The sequence below is a fragment of the Mesoplodon densirostris genome, chromosome 19 (assembly GCF_025265405.1).
Source record: "Mesoplodon densirostris isolate mMesDen1 chromosome 19, mMesDen1 primary haplotype, whole genome shotgun sequence".
NCBI classification, from domain to species: Eukaryota; Metazoa; Chordata; class Mammalia; order Artiodactyla; family Ziphiidae; genus Mesoplodon; species Mesoplodon densirostris.
In genome coordinates, this window is record NC_082679.1 from 6,896,649 (window position 1) to 6,917,747 (window position 21,099).

At 50.4% G+C, this 21,099-nt stretch overlaps 1 protein-coding gene across 6 annotated transcripts in view; it reads left to right on the top strand.

Moving 5' to 3' along the window:
* Positions 1-21,099, top strand: part of VRK3 (VRK serine/threonine kinase 3) — a 43,672-nt gene that overhangs the window by 7,658 nt on the left and 14,915 nt on the right. For 5 of the 6 annotated variants that reach the window (XM_060083067.1, XM_060083064.1, XM_060083069.1 and 2 more), the window contains 7 exons: positions 4,217-4,366; positions 5,699-5,893; positions 13,844-13,908; positions 15,226-15,292; positions 16,622-16,706; positions 16,983-17,088; positions 18,798-18,890. In XM_060083067.1, coding sequence (XP_059939050.1) covers positions 4,217-4,366; positions 5,699-5,893; positions 13,844-13,908; positions 15,226-15,292; positions 16,622-16,706; positions 16,983-17,088; positions 18,798-18,890 — 761 coding nt within the window. Of the gene's footprint in view, positions 1-3,667; positions 3,793-4,216; positions 4,367-5,698; positions 5,894-13,843; positions 13,909-15,225; positions 15,293-16,621; positions 16,707-16,982; positions 17,089-18,797; positions 18,891-21,099 lie in introns of those variants that run through there. The other variant, XM_060083068.1, reaches the window with a different exon arrangement.

Here is a 21,099-nt window from a genome sequence, read left to right on the forward strand (position 1 = left end):
GAGTAGCCCCCACTCACCTCAACTAGAGAAAGCCGTGAGCAGCAGCGAAGACCCAGTGCAGCCAAAAATAAATAAATAAATTTATTTTAAAAAAAATCTCAATGCCGAATTGGACCACTTCCTGCCACCACCCTGATCCATCTCACCCTCACCTCACCAATATTGTAGAAGCTTTCTTCCCCGGTCTCCCTGCTGCTTCTCTGTTCCCTGCAGCTCTCTTCAAGTGGCAGCCTGATGGACCCTGTTAAAACAAAGTCAGACCCTGTCATTCCCCTGCTCACGACCTTCCCAGGTTAAGCCTGACATGATCAGGTCCCTGAGCTCATCTCCTAATCCTGGACCTCTAAGCTGTTGCACTTGCTGTTCTCTCTCTCTGGGTGGTTCTTCCCTCATCTGGTGCATGACCCCCTCTCTCACTTTCTTCAGGTCTTTATGCAATTGTTGCCTGCTCAGAGAGGCCTTCCCTGACACCTCTAATTAAATTGCATCCTCCTACATGTGACAGCCCCTGTCCCCTGCCCCTGCTTTATCTTGCCTTTCAGTACTTGTATCAACCGTATTAAATATGTTATTTTACTCATTTATATTGCTCCTCATCTTTAAGCTCTGTAAGGATAGGAGTTTATCGTGGTTTGTAAGCTCTGTTGATTGTGGTTTGTAACCTGTTGTTTGCATAGCATCCAGGACTGTGCCTGACACAGAGTTGGATGCTGAGAAATCTTATTGATTGGTTGACTGAATGAATGAAATATCAGCAGTAGGTCCCGGCCAATGGAAAGCCCAAGCACAGATCCTACATTGGTAAATCGAAGTGGATTTGCTTATCTGAAGGCCACAGAAGGAAGTTGGCATACGTGGCAGAAAGTTCAGCAACATTTGTTTTATCATTTGGGAGTGTGTTTGGCTGCAAGTAACAGAAAACACTACTTCAAGAGTTTAAACAAATGAATGGGTTTGTTTTTCTTTCTAACAAAAAGTCGGGAGGGGACAGTCCAGTGTAGGGATGGTCTCCCCATGATGCCGTAAGGGACCCAGGCTCCTCCTGTCTTTCTCCTCATCCTTAGTGTATGGTTTTGGTTCCCATTTTCATTTTATATTGGAGTATAGTTGATTTACAATGTTGTGTTAGTTTCAGGTGTACAGCAAAGTGATTCAGTTATACATATACATATATCCATTCTTTTTCAGATTCTTTTCCCATATAGGTTATTACAGAATATTGAGTAGCATTCCTTGTGCTGTACAGTAGGTCCTTGCTGATTATCTATTTTATATATAGTGGTGTGTATGTTAATCCCAAACTCCTAATTTATCCCTCCCACACACATTTCCCCTTTGGTAACCATAAGTTTGTTTTTGAAGACTGTGAGTCTGTTTCTGTTTGTAAATAAGTTCATTTGTATCATTTTTTTATATAAATTTATTTATTTTTGGCTGTGTTGGGTCTTCGTTGCTGCACACGGGCTTTCTCTAGTTGCAGTGAGCGGGGGCTGCTCTTCCTGTGGTGTGCGGGCTTCTCATTGGCTTGTCTTATGGAACTCGGGCTCTAGGCGTGCAGGCTTCGGTAGTTGTGGCACACGGCTCAGTAGTTGTGGCTCACGGGCTCTAGAGCGCAGGCTCAGTAGTTGTGGCACACGGGCTTAGTTGCTCCACGGCATGTGGGATCTTCCCGGACCAGGGCTCAAACCCGTGTCCCCTGCATTGGCAGGTGGATTCTTAACCGCTGCGCCACCAGGGAAGTCCTGTATCATTTTTTTTTAGATTCCACATGTGTGATATCATATGATATTTGTTTTGCTCTGTTTGACTTACTTCATTTAGTATGATAATCTCTAGGTCCATCCATCAGATCCTGAGTCCTTAACCCCCAGCCTTCCCTAATGCCAGCCTTGGGCCTCATTCATTGTTCATTCACCCAGTCATCAGGCAACAAACATACTTGGACTGCCTATTGTGTACTTAGGTGCTGTCTTTGTCCCCAGGGATGTAGTAACAGGTGAGATGGACCTGGTTTCTGCTCTCTCAGAGATTTTGGTGGCTGGTAAGGCAAACAGACATTGAATAAACAATTATTAGTTGAGTGCATGATAACAGAAGGGCAATGGATGGACCACAGAACACACATAAGGAAGATGTGTTTCTGGGAGGGTCAGGGAAGGCCTCCCTAGGTGGGTAATGTTTGAGCCGAGATCTAGGGATGATAAGAGTTAGCCAAGTGAAGACTGGGGGCAAGGTGAGGGGGTCGGAACAGGAATTCAGGCATCGAGGCATGGTATGGGGAAGAGCCATACATGTTGGAGAAGTAAAGAAGGACAGCTGTACTGGGGGCAGACACGTGGGGCCTTGTAGACCGTGGGTAAGGAGTTTAGTAATCATTGATGTGGTGAGGAGCCATGGAAGAATTTCCGCCAAATGGGAGACACAGTATGATGTGCATTTTGAAGAGACCTCTCTGAATGCTACGTGTGGAAAGGAGATTGGAGGCATGGAAACCAGTTAGGAGGCCATTCCAGGAGTCCAGAGACCAAGTATGCTGGCTGAGGTAGTGTCAACTGAAAGAAGACTTCTGGTTTTAGTAATACGGCAGACTAGATGATAAGGAAGAGTCCCTTATGGCTCAGCACACCACAAAATGCTGGATAAAATATAAAGAATATCTTTATATTCATAGGGCTGAATGGTAGGAAAGTAAGGTAATTACATGGAAGTGAGCAACAATAAGATAACACAGGGACTTCCCTGGTGGTCTAGTGGTTAACAATCCGTCTTGCAATGCAGGGGACGCTGGTTCGATCCCTGGTCAGGGAACTAAGATCTCACATGCCACGGGGCAACTAAGCCCATGCACCCCAACTGCAGAACCCATGTGCTCTGGAGCCCTCATGCCACACCTAGAGAGCCCGCTTGCTCTGGAGCCCATGCATCACAACTAGAGAGAAGCCCGCGCGCTGCAACAAAGAGGCTGCGTGCTGCAACAAAAGATCCTGCTTGCCACAACTAAGACCCAGTGCAGGCAATAAATAAATAAATAGATAGGGAGGGAGGGAGAGAGAGAGAGATAGAGGAAGGAAAGAAAGAAAGAAAAGGAAAGAAAGGAAGGAAGGAAAGAAAAAAGGAAAAGGAAGGAGGGGAGGAAGGAAAGAAAAGAAAAGAAAAGAAAAAAGAAAAGAAAGAACACAGACACACAGGGCTGAGCAAATGCTATAGGGGGTATTGGTCCTGGGCTGTGTACTGGTCATTGGTGGCCTTGAGCCTGGGTTTTAATGGGGTACAGGAGACAAAGCATAGGGCCTGAGCGGCACAGGGGTGAGATTGGAAACCTCCTCTAAAATCTGGGACTTTTCAGTGGTAAAAAAAATTGCTCCACAGAGGAAATATGTGGAGACATTTGTCTGTCTCAGCCTTGATTGTGAGTGAAAAATGTCCTCTCTGAGAACTCCTAACCAAGAACTCACATCCTTACCGGTTTGGGGCCAGAATTCATACTGATCTGTGTGGCCCCCCAAAACTCCAAGCAGAAAAGTTAGTATAAAGTGATGAGTAGTGGGTGCCCCCCGCCCCAGCAGAGGCAAATCTTTTCTTGTGGAACATCCTTTAAAGACAGACCTTTGACTTCCAACAGGCACATCGACTCCCAACCAATTAACAAAGATACCAGGAAACAAGCCACTGCCAGGAGAAACACAAACTATAGAATCAGACCTGCAATGACCAGAGACCTTGGAATTAACAGATGAGAATATGTACAAAGCACATTTATTATGTTTATGGAAATAAAAGAAGTAATTGAAGGTACAGTGAAGGAACAAAAGCTAGTTAGAAACGATTAGGCAGATTTTAAAAGAACCAAATAAAATCTTTGATGATAAAAATAAATATCATCATGGCAATCAGAAACTCATTGGATGGTTTAAACTCCAGACTAGACACTCTCTGAAGGAGAACAGTGAACTGGGATACAGATCTGAAGAAATTACCTAAAGGAGACCATACTGTGATAAAGTGCTTGAGGATATAAAAGAGAGGCCAAACCTCTCTTAGGAAAGAATAACTAAAACAAAGGAAAGTTTGTTTACATTATTTAGGTGATAGGAGTAAAACTTGGCTGTGAGGGTCAAAGGGAAGAGTGTTGAATATGACCTCAGGGTTTCTGGTTTAATGGTTCCTGGAAAGGACTTCTGTAACTCCAGTCTGCATTCGGTCTTCCTTTCTCTAGGCTCAAGGAGAAGGAGCAACACCAGTTCTGAAATATCTCCCAAGAAAGTGAAATGGCTCATCTGTGCTTCCTCTCCCCCATCATCCCTTCTCTCAGAAGGTGACAGTTCTAAATCTGAAGATACCTTGAGTACCTGTGAGAAACCCAAAGGTGAGAGTTATGCTCAATATGGGGAAAAGGAGGGTCATCTGACAATGTTTGAGGCATCATGCCTCTGCTCAGGCATCACATATGCCTGCTTGGACCCTCCTCCCAGGATCCTCCCCCACCTTTCAGCCCACAGGCTCCCCCTCCAGTCCATCTCTACATGGCCAGAGGTGACCTCACCCCTCCCTGCTCACAGCCTCCTACCGTCCCCATCGCCCCACTGTTTGGGCTCTTCAGCCTGACCTCTGAGACTATGGTCTGGTTCCTCCTTTAGCTCTCACCACAACCCTGTACACAGAAAACTCACTTTTGGAAATAACTTTTTAGGGTTTTCAGCTTCTGGTCTTGGCTATGTCTGTTCCTTCAGCCCAGGGGCCTCTCTTCCTTCCAGCACTCAGGGTCAGATCTCTAGGAAGCCTTTCCTGAATGCCATAGGCTGGATCAAGTCCACCTTATCTCCCTCCAGACCCTCTCTTTGTCCTCTTTGTCTGGGCTCCCACGGTGCCAGTGATGTCCTCATTTGAGTTCGTCTCCTCCAGGCTCCATGTCCCTTTCTGCCTCGCTTGCTGGACTGAGAGTCCCCTGTGGACAGGGACTGGGTGGACTCATTTGTGTAAGCCCTGTGCCAGCCAGTGAGCAGGGAAGGGTGAGGACCATATGCCCGTCTCCTTCCCACTGGGTCTTCGGACCTCAAGTCACAGCCCTTTGGTGTCTCCTCTTTCTCCCTTGTTATTCTCTGGGCCCCACGGCCTCTTCCCATCTGTACCTTGGGTGGATGGCGGCTGGGAGGAGTGAAGCAGGGAATATCTTTTCCTGTGTCCCTATCTCACCACACCGCCCGCATTGTCTTGCCAGTCTAGGAGCCCCTCAAGGGCAGGGCCTCAGTCTAACAAATGTCTGGCCCCTCTTCATGCTCAGCACAAAGCCAGGTCCTGTTTTAGGATGTTTTGGGTTGAATGTCTAGCATGTTTTTTTTTTTTCCTCTCTGGCAAACTTCTACTCATCCAATAGGACCCAACTCAAATGTCCCCTCCTCCACGAAGCCTCTCCTGACTTTTGCAGGCACAGTCAGTCTCTTTCTCATATTCCTCTGTACTGCCCTGTCTCAGACTCGGTTCTGACCAGCTGTGTCCAGGTCAGTCTCCCCCACCAAATTAGAGGCTCCCGAGGGAAGGGTCCCCAGCTTCAGCACACAGGATCCGTGAAAGGTCCGAGGAAGCTTTTGTTGAATGGACAAATGAATAAATGAACAGTATTATGAGCGCCGTCTGATTACCCACCCAACTTTTCTCTCCCGGATGCCGCCTTTTCTTTATCCTCACCATCCTCCTGCAGGGTGCTGGAGCAGATCCCCAACCTCCCGGAGCAGCCCTCAGACAACCAGGCAGAGCCCTCAGACACTGAAGCGGAGCCGGGTGACCACCTCGCTCAAGGCTTTGCCAGAGGGGACGGTGCTGATAGACAAGAGTGGCTGGCACTGGAAGCTGAGATGCCTCCAGAGCAGGGATGGCCAGGGCATTCTCTATGAAGGTACACTCTGTCCACAGGTGGGCAGGTGCTGGGCTGGGCTGGGCTGGGTCGGGCCATCTTGGAGCCAAGGCAAAGGGGAGGGAACCACTTTCTGAGAATGGAGATGGAGCCGTATCCCAGCTGCAGACCTGCCTCGAGGCAGCTTTCTCTTAGAGCTGGGACTGCAAACCTATGCACCTACAGCGGCTGGGAAGGTAGAGTAAATGAGTGCAGGAGGCTGGGAGTCAGGCGATTGGGAGTGGTGGGGACTGTGGCCAACCAAAGCGCATGTGCCCTGGATAAAGAGGACACTCTTCTCCACCGCGACCTACTGTTGTCACGTGGGAGTGCAGGCCCAGGGTGGCCGGAAGATAAGGACAGTGATCACTGTTTTGTCTGTCCTGCAGAGATAGGATGGACCCTTCCTCCAAATTTGGTTTGAATGTTGAGACTGATGAGGATATGAAAGGTTTACTGCTTGTGTAATTGAGATCTCTGGTGGGGGGAGAAGCTCTGTGAGAACAAGGAAGAGCACCTAGCCCCGGTTTTTACTGTGGTTAAGGGACAGGGCTGGGGTGAGGGTTCTGCCCGGGCCAGGGCCTCATGTGGTTTGAATCTGTGCCGTCACCAGAAGAGGGAGCTCCAGGCTTTCTTATCCGTGGGACGGGAAGAAGCAGGGCTGGGCTTAAAAGTTAAACAAAACAATAGTTAAACAAAAAATGCCAGCAAGACAACGTGTTACAATGAAGGACAAAATAACTGCACTGGAAATGTTAGTATTAATCAGCCTAGCATTAACTGAGTGCTTACTCCAGGCCAGGCCTTGTTCTAAGCACTTTATGTGGTTTTATGAGGGTTTTTGCATTTTTTAAAATTGAGATAAAATCCATATAACATAAAGCTTCACCATTTTAAAGTCTACAGTTCAGTGGGTTTTAGTAGATTCACGATGGTGCGCATCCGTCACCACCATCTAGTTCCAGAGTATTTCTGTCACCCCAAAAGGAAACCCTGTACCTTTACCAGTTACTCTCATCCTCCTCCCCTCGCCAGCCCCTGGCAACCACTAATCTACCTTGTCTCTACGGATTTGCCTGTTCTGCACATTTCAGATAAATGGAGTGATACCCTCTGTGGCCTTTTGTGTCTGGCTTCTTCCCCTCAGCACGATGTTTTCAAGGTCCATCCACGTTGACACCTTCGTCAGAACTTCCTTCTGTTTTATGGCCGAATAAGATTCCAGGGTGTGTATATATCACATCTGGTTGATCTGTTTATCAGCTGGTGGATGTTTGGACTGTGTCCACTCCAGGCCATGATGAATAATGCTGCTGTGATCGTGCATGTACAGGTCTTCACGTGGACATACGTTTGCTTTATACTTCTTAAACCGTTTAATTCTCACGACAGCCTCATGACGTCAGCAAGGTCATTATCCCCATTTTCTAGATAAGGAAAATGAAGCCCAGGGGTGTTAATGACTAGACAGAGGTCTGGCTCCGGAGAGCTTCCAAGCTTGCAGGAAAAGCCAGAGATCGGGATTTTGAGAGGAAATCTCTGATTTGGAAGCACCGGCTGGCCAGACACGGGTGCCGGCAATTTCGAGCCTCAGGTTGGCCATCCTGCCTCAGAGCCTGGGCAGGAGGACAGGGCAGCCACATTTGAGACAGACCCAGGTGGGGACTTCCTTGGTGGTCCAGTGGTTAGGACTCTGCGCTTCCACTGCAGAGGACCTGGGTTCGATCCCTGGACAGGGAGGTAAGATCCCACGTGCCGTGCGGTAAGGCCAAAAAAAAGAAAAGAAACAGACCCAGGTGGGGTCGTGACTTGGCTCTGGCACACTGAGTGATCCTGGGCAAGCAGCTCTGCCTTGATGTCCCAGTTGGGAAAGTGAGAGATGGTGTCCTGCCCACCTCCTGGGGCTGTTGGTCCCAAGTGGTGAGAAGGGACAGAGGCAGTGAGCTTGGAAAACGGTAAAGGCGTCTTCTCAGGCGGAGGCAGGTAGCATTAGTCATGGAGGGACAGGGCGAGGGAGGGAGAGAGGAGAGCATAAAGGGACATGAGGGAGCACTCACTCCATGCCAGGCGCGGTTCCGGGGCCCATTTAATGCTCCCAGCCACGCTAGGAGGGAGGCACTCGTGTTACTTCATCTTACAGCGGGAGCACAGAGAGGGGAAGCCACTCGCCCAAGGTCACACAGCCTCAAAGTGACAGAGCTGGGATTTGAACCTAGGTGTAATTCGTAACCATTACACCACAAGAGAGGGAGGGAGGGGAGGAGGGAGGAGGAGGGAATCGGGGTGAGAAGGAACGAGAGGAAGAGAAAGGATAGAGGGGCAGAACCAACAACAAGAAAGGCTGGGGAGAGAGAAGGCTGGGGAGAGGCCCAGAGGGCCGGGAAGCAAGAGGGAGAGGAAAGACCAACAAGGCAGGAGGCATCTGAAGGGAAGAAACCAGCTGTGTCCTCACATCAGAAACCCACAGGGGAAGGTTAGGAAGGAAATGCTCTGGGCCGTGTGTCTTCACCTTTTGTGTCTCGGGTTGTTTGATCAGACCCCTTCCCAGCCCGCCAGCATCATTCATTCTCCCGCAGATACCTGCCCGGTGTGAGGCCCGGGTGCTGGCTCGGGCACAGTGGGGAGGGGGCTGCATGTGGATGTGCCTCAGAGTGGCATTACCCCAGGATAGGTTGCCTTTGGCTTCTGCCAGTTTGCACCAGTCGGGAAGATGTAGTTGAAAACAGCGAGAGTAAAACAACAGCAGCAACCAGAATGGTGATTTTTATTATAGAAGCTGACACTTCCAGCCCACTCTGGGCCCCCCCACCCCCCCGCTAAGTTCTTTATGTCTGTTAACTCACCTGATTCCCATAACAGCCCTGTGAGTTGGCACTCTCTCTTACTCTGTGAAACACTGAATTATAACGTCATCCTCCCTGGTCTCCCTGGCCCAGCTTGGGAGACCTATCACCAAGGCAACCATGTAAATCCCTGCAGCTGCGGTATGTGTGGAGAGTTGTTTCTGAGAAGCAACTGGGATTCAAGTCCCGGCCTGCCCCCCTGTGGATGGAGGTTCAGGGCTTGTATTCATTTCCTGTGGCCACCATCACAAATCACCACAAACTTAGTGGCTGAAGACAGCACACATTTACTCTCTTCTAGTTGTGGAGGTCACAAGACTGAAATCAGTCTCACGGAGCTAAAGTTAAGATACGGGCGAAGGGACTTCCCTGGTCGTCCAGTGGTTAAGACTCCGCACTTCCACTGCAGGGGGCACGGGTTTGATCCCTGGTCAGGGAACTAAGAACCTGCATGCTGCGTGGCACGGCCAAAAAAATAAAATTAAAAAAAAAAGATACGGGTAGGGCTAGTCCTTCCAAGAGGCTCCAGAGGCAAATCCGTTTCCTTGCCTGTTCAGCTCCCAGAGGCCGCCTGCATCCCTCGGCTTGTGGCCCCTTCCTCCATCCTCAAAGCACGTCACCCCAGGCTCTGCTTCCACCATCACATCGCCTTCTCCTCTTCTGTGGTCAAATCTCCCTCTGCCTCCCTCTTTATAAGGACCCTTGTAGGATTACATTCGGGCCCCCTGGATCATCCAAGACAGTCCCCACAGCACAGGACCCTTAATTTAATCACACCTACAAAGACTCGCCATTGGTTCTCTCCACCTGCAGCCCCTTAACACGACGTATTTCTCCCAGTGGCAGCCCTGAGCCTCTCCCTGGTCCTCGGTTTCAGCTGCTCCGGGAGAATGGTTGCCTCCCTTTTCGAGGGGTCCCCCAGGGGTCCTTTAGGGCTTGTTTTAAGTACGCAGTTAACTCTCAGCCCCGGCACCCTTGGCGTTCATTGTGGGGGCCTGTCCTGTGCACGATAGGGTGTTTGGCAGCGTCCTCGATCTTTACCCATCCCCTCTCCCAGTCGTGACAACCAAAACTGTCTCCAGACATGGCCAGACGCCCTCTGGGGGGCAGAACCGCCCACGGTTGAGAACCACTGAGTCAGGCCGTCCCAGACGTGCCCTCCAAAGACAGAGAGACCCTGTCAGCTGGTAACTGTCAGGTGGAATCACTGTTCCTTTATTAAGCACCTTTCAGCTGTGCCCACAACAAAGGTTGGGCCAGAGAAGGGCAGGCCAGGCAGAGGCACGGCACAGGCAAAGACTGGGAGGCTGGAAACCCGCGCAGGAAGCGTCAGGATCCTGGTGTTGCTGACGGTGGGGCATGGGATGCCCGGAGTCCCCAGCCAGGTTTGGGGAGGTGGGAAAGGACAGGCAGACCAGCTGAGTTAGCCTTCTTCCTCTGCCAGCTGCTCGTTGTCTGATCGTCCTCGAGGGATGTCATGACCTTGCGCCTCAGTTTCCTCACCTGCAAAATGAAGAGTGTAGTAACACCGACCTCACGGGGTTGTCGTTGTGAGAGTTAAACGAGTAGAACGATGAGCAGGAATATAGCAAAAGCACCGTATAAACGCTTCCTGTTGTAATTCTAGTTATGATGGATTCCAGCACAGCATTGTTGCTCCAAGTTCAATGTCGCCTGTCTCTTGGCCATCAGAGGCTCCCACCTGCCTGCCTGCCACACCCGTCTGCATTTGTCACATGTAGGGACTTTCCATACACGTATCAGGTTTGCATCAAGCAGGGGTCTCCCAGGTCGCAGGGTCTGGAGCCAGGTTTACAGCCCGGCTCTGCTGAGGCCCTCGGCTGAGGCCCTCGGCCAAGCCCACTGCCCTTGCTCCTCCGTCGTCGATTCCTCTCTGTAATGGGAATCGCCCAGCTGACTCCCCAGCAGTCGGCGGGAGGGCCAGTGAGAAGGGTGGAGGGGAAAAGCCCTTCATGATCTGCAGAGCAGTGCAGGAAAAGCGTATTTAAATTGCCAGCTGTTCTGCCTGCTTCTGAGTGTCAGGCATGTGGTTCGTTGAGTGGGGCTTTTCCTCGGACCTTGAGGTAACTCTGAGGCAGGTACTGTTCTTATGCCTGAGAGGTGCCCCGGCCATTTCCTGCATGCCCCTCAAAGATGCCCCCCAAACCCCCTCCCCACAGGTGGGAAGGATGCCTCTCTCCCCCAGGATCCATGATCTTTCCACATCTCCCTCCTTTAGGCTGGGCTTAGGTCACCTTTGGCCTTAAATCTGTAAGCCCTGGTTCCTGCCCGGCTCCAGCTGGAGCTTCTTGAAGGCAAGGGTGGCTTCTAGGTAACTTTGTCACCTCCCTGCCCCTTAGCTCAGTGTCTCAGACAACACCAACCTGGATGGTTAGGAAGGGTGGGAAAGGAGAGAAAAGGGAGGAGGACGCCGAGAGCCGGCTGGGACGGATGGCGATGGCTCGGTTCATGAGCTCCTGGGAGTGAGCTAGACCGAGGCCAGAGCCGCTCTGCCACTCACCAGCTGTGGGCCCGCGGCTGATTATATTTTAAAAGCTGCCACACACTGAGCGCTCCCGGGGTGCCCAGTGTGATGCTGGGCTGTGGTGGGGGCGTCATTGAGCAGCTATTACAAAGGGTGAAGCTGGGGTGTTCCCTGGCGGTCCAGTGGTTAGGACTCCATGCTTTTACTGCCAAGGGCCCAGGTTCAGTCACTGGTCAGGGAACTAAGATCCCACACGCCATGCAGCATGGCCAAAAACAAAAACGGGTGAAGCTGGCTATGATTCCTGCTCAGCTGGTACTATTGTTATTCCTACTGACCCCTCTGAATCCTTGCATCCAGTCTCAGGGGTGGGCTTCATTAGTCCTACTTTACTGACATGGGGCGGAGGCCCAGACAGGTTTAGCACCTCACACCAAGTCACGGAGTTGATGGAGGGGCTGGGCTTGAGACCAGATCTACGTGGCACAAAGCCTCCCGTGTCACTTGGCCTCACTAAGCTTCGGCTTTCTCGTCTCGTCCGTCAAGTGGAGCTAACAGGGAACAGTTCTCAGAGCTTTCTGAGATGCTTTTCCCAGGTTATAATCCTCAAATTTGGCTCAAATAAAATTTACCATTTCTCTCTTTAAAAAAAAAAGGGGGGGGCTTCCCTGGTGGCGCAGTGGTTGAGAGTCCGCCTGCAGATGCAGGGGATGCGGGTTCGTGCCCCGGTCCGGGAGGATCCCACACGCCGCGGAGCGGCTGGGCCCGTGAGCCATGGCCGCTGAGCCTGTGCGTCCGGAGCCTGTGCTCCGCAACGGGAGAGGCCACAGCAGTGAGAGGCCCGCGTACCGAAAAAAAAAAAAAAAAAAAAATGGAGCTAACAACGACAGCCACCATAATAGTAATAACAATAACATGGTATTAGACCTTCCTAGGGCTGTCCTGAGCACTAGAGGAAACAATGTGTGTAAAGCCCACCCTTAGCGCGTGCAGTAGACTTTGCAGGGTTTGTAATTAAGCAGGATGGGGCAAGCATGTAGGGAGTTGATGAGGAAGTGCCCCAGGGACCAACTCCTGCAGCGGGGAGGGGAAGGAAGTGGTGGGGCAGGGGGCAGAAATAGGCGGTGGTGCAGCCCAGGGATCGCCTCGGCTGGCCCCGTGGGGGCTCTGGGGCAGAAGCGGTCCTTCAATGTGGTTCTGAGTTAGGCCAACACGGCTGGGCCTTTATATCCCCCTCCATCAGCCTTTGGCTATGGGCCGCCCTGGGACTTGCAGCTGAGGGCATCCCTGAGGGGCTGAAGGCTGCTGCAGTGGCCTCCCCTGGTTGCGTGGGGCTAGGGGAACAGGTCCTCCTCCAAGGGGATCTGTGTCCATCACACGGTACTTATGCATTGTTCAAAGACGGGGATATTGAATAGTATCCCCTGAGCTGAAAAGGAACTTTGAGATCGAAGAAAACGAAGTGGACAGCTCCATAAAGTACAGTTACGAAGTTTTTTGTGGGTACCTTACATACGGGTAGGATCCTGCGGACAGCGATCTGGAAGCATTTGCAACTGCACTCTGTGCTGCCAGAAGGGGTACAGGGGGATTTAAAGGGGCCAAAGCTAAAGATAGAATCTGACTTCTAAGGGAGAAGCATGTCTGCGCCAACAGGAACCGGGTTTTTCCTTCCCCTGGGGGGTCTCATAACCATTATTCCTCGTGGACCGTGAACCGTCTGTGTCGGCAAAAGTCATTCTTCCAGTTTTCAGAGGAAAGCTTAAAGTTAATCAGGAAGTTATCTGGCTTGGGTGCGTTCCTCATGAGTAGGCTAGAGCTCTGCCACGCAGAAAGGGGAGGGGGTAGGACAGTGGGCCTAAGATGACCCAGACAAGATGGAGTCACTGTGGTTCAGCCACACACCCATATATGCAGACAAATGCAGTATGCTGCCGAGTCAGGGGCCCCAGGACCACCCCCGGGTTCAGTGATTCACTGGGGGGACCCACAGGCATCTGCCTCTAGTCATACTCATGTCATAATTGATTACAGCAGAAGGACACAGCACAGTCAGCAAAGGGATAAGGCACATGGGGTAAGTCCGGGGAACCAGCGCCAGCTTCCAGAGTCCCCTCCCCTTGGAGTCACACGGGATGCATAACAAGGTGTGACATCACACATGAAATGCTCATTGGAGGGACGCTCATTAGAGACTCAGTGCCCAGGGTTTTTATTGGATGCTGGTCCCACAGGCACCCTCTGCTTGGCAGGTACCAAAATTCTACTCTCAGAAGGAAAGCAGGTGTTCAGCATAATGGTTTGGGCGCCGGGAGCCCCTTTTATTGGTTAGGGATCCTAGAAGCTTCCCAGCTGATTGGCAGACACCAGCCGAGGTTCAGCCTTGCGCGCAGGCCTTTCCGAGGAGAGCAGTCTTGCGGTTAATTACCTTTTGTGCACAGCTGTGTGTTAACAGAGAGAGAAAGAAAGAAGCTGTTTGAAAGTAGGAAGGAGCAGGTCATGAAAGTCGAGAATGCACTTGACCCTGTGGGACTCCATTAACCGCAACTGCTGCTCGTTGCTCTGAGGACACTGACCCTCACCTTCCCTCTAGATAATAACCTTGCTCATTTTGTCCATCCACAGCTGAGCCCAACGCCACCTTTGCCTGCGAGTCAAGTCCCCAGAAACAAAGATTCTCACTTAAACTAGTGAGTGGCCCCCGGGGGAGCAGCACTGAGGGGAGGGCCTGGGGCTTTAGCAAGTGCACCACTGACCTCCAAGCCCCTCTGTGGGCTGGGCAAGCCGGAGAGCACGGCCTTGGCCTGCAAGGAGCAGTGGGGCCTTGGGTGGGGCACGTTTCCCTCTGGGCCTTGGGTTCTTCTACATGGGGCCCCTCAGAAACCGCAGTTGGGTCCACCCACGAGCCCTGGCTCTGACGCTTTCTGGCTGTGTGTCTGGGCAGGAGCCCGAAACCTGGGACGGCTGGGTCGGTGCCCTCCCTTGGCCCTAGATGGAGGCCGTGTGAGTGGTTCAGAGCGAGTGCTCCTGAACCAGGCTCGCAGATGAGTGATAGCACCTGCTTGTTGAGAGCCTGTCCTGTGCCCAACCCTGGGCTAAGAGTTTCATAATCAAACCTGTGGGGTGGTTACTGTGTTTCCCATTTAATAGATGAGGAAATAAAGGCTCGGTCGCTTGCCCAGGATGCCCATTATGCAAGTTGCTTTGTTCACTACTGTATTGACAATGCCCAGAACAATACTAGGCACATAATAGGTGCTTTATAGAAAGAATGAGTGAATGACAGAGCTGAGATTTGAACCCAGTTCTCTTTGACCCTGTGCTCTGAAGAACCCAGCTGTACTAGTTGTGTTTAATTAAAATATTTGGTTTGACTGCTTGGAAAAAATGACCCAATGTTAGTTATGGCTTAAACAAGTATGTTTTATTGCTTTTCCATTTAACAGTCTGGGGCAGTGGTCCGGGGCTGATATGATGGTTCCATAAACCAGGGGCTTACTTTCCTTCTATCTTGTTGCTCCAGGCCCCTCAATCTATAACGTTCGTCTCATGGGCTGAGATGGCTGCTCCACCTCCTACCATCTCATCTGCATTCCAGCCAATTGGAACAGGAAAAGAGGAAGGGGAGAGCCTGCCCTAGCCCTTTAAGGGCGTAACCTGGAAGTTGCCCATATCTCTTCTGCTCACGTCCCCGTTGGCCAGAACTTGGTCATGTGGGCATTCCTCACTGCAAGGGAGACTGCGAAATGTAGTTTTTAGCTGAAGGGCGTGTGTCCAGGGAAAACTTGTAGATCCTACTGTAAAAGAAAAGGAACCTGGGCAGTGACTCAAAGTCTCTGATATGTGTTCACATGGAGCACCCTAGGGAATTTGGTTTTGATGTTCAGGACTTCGGGAACCTGGGTTATTGCTGGCATTACCCTGGGGTAATCCATGGCCAGTGATGACCTTGGAGCCCTTGCCTGAGAGATTCCAGTGTGACAGCCTTTTCCCCTGTCCTCCACTAGGATGCCAAGGATGGGCGCTTGTTCAACGAGCAGAACTTCTTCCAGCGGGCCGCCAAGCCTTTGCAAGGTATTCCTCAGGGAAGTGGGCAAGTTGGAGAAGAATTGGGGGTACCAGCTTGGTCAAAACAACTGGCTTCTCCCTGAAGGTGTGGGAAGGGTGGGGATTAAATTAAAGGCCCAGGTTTGCTCCCATCACCCCTCAGGCCTCAGGCCCCAGAGGACAGACAGCGGACAGTGGGCTGAGGCTGGCTCGTCATACCAGCTCTTGAGCGCCAAGTATCAAATTTTCACAAATACTGCAAGCCAGTTATTAAAACATAGCCATCAGACTTCCCTGGTGGCCCAGTGGTTAAGACTCTGTGCTCCCAATGCAGGGGGCCTGGGTTCAGTCCCTGGTCAGAGAACTAGATCCTGCATGCCACAACTAAAGATCCCACATGCCACAATGAAGATCCTGCGTGCTGCAACTAAGACCCAGCACAGCCAAATAAATAAATAAAGATTTTTAAAAATAATAAACTTGCCCTCCAAGCTTTCAGTCATAGCCATCTTAAATAAATAAATAAATAAATAAATAAAACATAGCCATCATAAATTAATTTTATCAATTTACAGCCAAATTAAGAGCAAGGGTAATAAATATTCAAAGCTCATCCCTTCCTAATTATTTGTCTACATTTTCTATCATCTAGACTTTTTTTTTGGGGCCATTCCTCTTGGCGTGTGGGATCTTAGTTCCCCGACCAGGAATTGAACCCATGCCCCCTGCAGCGGAAGCGCGGAGTCCTAACCACTGGACCGCCGGGGAAGCCCCTGCTATCTATGTTCTTGGGGTTGTTTGCGGTCACTGTACCTGTGTGGTGGGAATACCACGTAAGGGCACGTTACTGCCTCTCTGTCCAACTCAGTCTTCCATGATACCACATTGGTAGCTTGAAACCGGCCATACTGGGAAGTATTTAGACCACAGAAATCAGCAAACACGATAAGTCAGGGCTATCTTTCCCCAGACAACCAGCTGTTAAACTTTGATCAGCACACCGCTGCTCTGTACCATCCAACTGAGATCCTGGAAGGTGGGCGGACACGTAGTGACCCCTTGACCAGTTTAGACACTCCCCGATCTCATTAGCTCTACATGGGAATTCAGAGGTTACACTGTCACTCTTACCCCTTCCACTCACTCCAGATTTGTCAGGGCTTTCTCCCATGTTCACACCCCCTGTCGTCACCCCCCTCGCTGTCACACACCCACAGAGGCGACATCACCAACCAGGAGACCCAGTGTGTGGCCTGGGCTCGGGCGCGCTCTGCTTCTGGTCTGAGAACGGGCTGCTGTCCATTGTGGGTGCAGGGCCAGGTGGGCCCTAACCTCTCAGGCCCCTGCCTCCCACAGTGAACAAGTGGAAAAAGCTGCACTCGACCCCCCAGCTGGCCATCCCCACCTGCGTCGGTTTTGGCGTTCACCAGAACAAGTACAGGTGAGTCACTTCACTTGCCACTCGCCTCACTGGCCCCTTCCTTTCTCTCCCTCTCACATGCCCAGGCATGGCTGGGACCCTGGAGCCATTGGCCGGATAGTTGCTTCCTTCCTTCCCCCAGCCTTGAGCCAGGCTGGTCCCCCACCAATCCGAACCCTTCATCTCACCCAGGACCGGGATCTGGTAGCCCCCAGCCACACCCCATCCTTGGTGGCCTGTATTCCATCCCCTCCCCTGGTCATCTCTCCCACTTGTTGGGACACTCATGTCTTCCAGGTTCTTGGTGTTCCCCATCCTGGGGAGGAGCCTTCAGTCGATCCTGGATGACTGCCCGAAGCACGTGATGTCAGTGAGGTCTGTGTTCCAGATGGCCTGCCGGCTGGTAAGTCCCTGAGAGTTGCAGGCTCCCATCCAGAGGAAGCCCCCCGGGTCCTAGTTTATCGGTCTGTTTGCTCATTGACTCGTTCAGCCCACACCTCCTTCTGCTGGGCACTGGGGCGAGCACGGTGACCGAGACAGCTGAACACCAGGCTGTTAGAACCAGAGTGATAAGTGGGACTTCCCTGGCGGTCCAGTGGTTAAGACTCCACACTTCCAGTGCAGGGGGCGCGGGTTCAATCCCTGGTTGGGGAACTAAGACCCTGCATGCCATGCAACGCGGCCAAAAACAAAAAACAAAAAACACAAAACCAGAGTGATAAGTATCGTGAGGAGACCGTAGCAGTTGGAGGAAGGGGCCCAGCCTAAACTGAGGGGCTCAGTTGAACTTCCTGGTAGAGGTCATTTCTAAGTCAAGAGTGGGAAATAGCAAGGTGCCGGGTAGAGTAGGAGTGGCGATGCATGGGGAGAACATTCCAGGCCAAGGATATAGCTTAGGCAAAGGCTGGTGTGGGAGAGAGAGCACAAGACTTTTGTTCATTCATTCCTTCCTTCATCCATCGTTTCATTAAGTATTTATCAGGTCCCTGCTGGGAATCAGACACTGTCCCAGGGGCTGAGAGTACCATGGGGGGCAGCACGGTCATGGTTTTTACGTCTAGTGGGAGAGGATGATATGAAATCACAGCTGCACAGATTGTGAAAAGTGCTTTGACTAGAAGTGACGGGGAATAAGAGGACCCAGTGTCAATTGCTGGAGGGATGGAAGTGGCAAGGGAGTGACACATCAGGTGAGTCCTGAAGGTCATTACGCTCAGAGTGTCTGCAGTGTGACGTGTAGAGGGCAAAGGTAACAGCTGAGGTTGGTGTGGAGAGCTCAGCAGTGACCAGATCACGCAGGACCTTGAACACCAACCTGGGGGACCGGGACTCTGTCCTGAGGGCGCTGGGGAGCCACGCGAGGATTGGGAATAGGGGAAAGGCAGGGTCAGCTCTGGGTGTAGAAAGACCCTGTGGGCCATGTGGGGACGGGCTGGAGGGGTGAGATGGAGGCTGGGTGAGGTCAGCACAGAGAGGACCAGGCCTGAGGAGGAGCTGGGCTGTGGGGATGGAGAGTTTGAACAAGCAGAACTTGGTGGGCAGTAGAGCCTTGGAGTCGACGGGGGCTTGGGTTGTAATCAAGATGTAAGGAATACCGGGGCAGTTCAATATATGAGCTCAATGGAAAAGTCAGAGCTAGAGATCAGAATGTAAATTACTGTATTTCTGTAATATAAATATACTGTATTTCATTTAATGTAAATAAATGTATTTCTGCTCCCTAGGGCAAATGAGAAAAAACCTCTTTGATGTACATGAGTGCTGGGTTTTCTTTCTTGCGGGGGGTCAATAAGTAACCAGCTTCTTCCCCTCCTGAGATCAGCTAAGAGATAGACATAAGAGGTCAATGGAAAACCAAATATCAGCTTTAATGCTGAATTTTTCAAAAGCCTAATTAGAAGACATGCTTAGGTGTGCTGTCAGGGTGGGCTTCCTGATGCTTCACTTAGGAGTAGTCAGGCTTGGACCACCGCCACCACCACCCCCAGCCCCATCACAAGCAGCACCACGTGACCCCAGGCCCAACAGTTGGGGGCTCCCTCCGGAGCTTTGCATCAGAGCCTCTTCGTGTTAGCCTGCTGCTCATGGAGATGCTTGCTTTCTTCCCCCCAGCTGGATGCCCTGGAGTTCCTCCATGGGAATGAGTATGTTCACGGCAATGTGACAGCTGAGAATATCTTTGTGAATCCAGAGGACTTTTGCCAGGTAATAACCAGGTCCTCCCCCATCCTGGGGGCTCTCTGGGCTCAGGATCTCGCCTGTCTCAAAACCTGCATTTATTTCACAGTGCTTATTGCAGACAAAGAATTGCTATCCATCATGTATAAAGAGTTCCTTCAAATAAATAAGAAGAGATACGTAACTTAGAAAAATAGACAAAGGATAGGAAAAGCAGTTCGTAGAAAAAGTAATCCACAGGTTAGTTAAATGTATGAAAAGATGCTCAACCTCCCTAATAGTCATAGCAATTACCCTTAAAATACACTATTTTTACCCTTTGGGTGAACAAAATTAAAAAGAAAAATAATATCTCCTGCTGATAAGGATGTAAGGAACTAGGAATTCTTTATATACTGTTGGAAGTATGAAATGGGCAACCTAATTTGAATATAGCAGTCAAAATTTAAATGCCTATGTTTTTTGATCCACCGGGTCCTCTTTTAGGAACGTATCTTATCCATATATTCGAAGATACATGTACAGAATGTTCTTGACAACATTGATTGTGACAGTAAAATTGGAAAACCTCAAATATATACTCCCAGTAGAGTACTAATTAGTATTTTAAAGTAAATTGTAATTACTCCTGCTAATGACAGAAACCCAATTTAACATGCCTTAAGCAAAAAAGAAAAAGAAAAAAAAATTTTTTAAAGGGCCAAGTGCAATTTATTGCTCCATGGAGTGGAAAAATCTAGGACTTCACTGGCTTCAAGCATGGCTGAATCTAAGAACTCAGACCCTGTCATTGGGAAGCTGGCTCTTCCATTTCTGGGCTCTTCTTGTGTTTGCATTGCTCATAATCAGGCAAACTGTCCTCCCTGTGGTGACAAAATAACCACCAGCAAATGAGGCTCAAATCCTCTCAGTTTAGCAACCCCAGTGGAAATAGATCAGGTGAGCCCCACCTCAGACACATGGACTGGAATTGGAGACGGGTGATCCCAGAGAAAAATCCTGGAACCATATTAGTCAGAGCTCTCTAAAGAGACAAAACCAATAGAATGTCTATGTGCGTGTGTGTGTGCGTATATATATAAGAGAGAGAGAGAAAGAGATTTATTATAGGGAGTTGACTCAAACAATTATGGAAGCTGATCTAGGGACCTAGATCTGCAGTCGGCAAGCTGGACACCAGGAGAGCTGATAATGTGGGCTAGTCAGAGTCCAAAGGCCTGAAAACTAGAAGAGTTGATTGTATGATTTCCAGTCTGAAAGCTGGCAGGCTTGAGACCCAAGAAGAGCCAATATTTCTGTTCAAATCTAAAGGCAGGAAAAGGCTGATGTTCAGCTCAAGTGGTCAGGCAGGAGGCATTTCCTTTCGCTCAGCCTCTGTGTTCTGTTCAACTGATTGGATGAGGCCCATGCACACTAGAGGGGGCAGTCTGTTTTATTCAGTCTGCTGATTTAAATATTCATCTCATCCAGATACACCCTCACAGACACACCCAGAATAACCTTTGGCTACATGTCTGGGTACCCTGTGGCCCAGTCAGGCTGACACATAAAGTTAACCATCACAAACTGTGACCAGAAGAAAAAGATGTAGGTCTCACGTGGACAAAGCCAGCAGTTGTCTACTCTCCATTCGGCAGAATAAGATGCAGCCATTAGGGACTTCCCTGGTGGCATAGTGGTTAAGAATGCTCCTGCCGATGCAGGGGACACGGGTTTGAGCCCTGGTCCGGGAAGATCCCACATGCTGCGGAGCAATTAAGCCCGTGCGCCACAACTACTGAGCCTGCGTGCCTAGGGCCCATGCTCTGCAACAAGAGAAGCCACTGCAGTGAGAAGCCGTGCACTGCAGTGAAGAGTAGCCCCCGCTCGCCACAACGAGAGAAAGCCTGTGCGCAGCAACAAAGACCCAACGCAGACATTAATTAATTCAATTTTTTTTAATGCAGCCATTAAGAAGCTGATGTGGCTAACTTTGTGTGTCTAGTAGATAAGGACTTCTGGGTTTAAACTCAGTCAAGCCTCCTAACAACCCTGCAAGGTGAGGACTATCATTATCTTCATGTTACAAATGGAGAAATGAAAGCACAGAGAAGTTTCATAATTTGCCCAAAGTTGTATGGCCAGTAAAGGGCCAAGCTGGCATTGGAACCTGGTCTGTCTGGCTCTAGAGTTAATACACTGTTAAAGTGCAGTAAGCTGTGTGCCCAGCAGGAGGTAGAGTGTGATCCATGTGTGG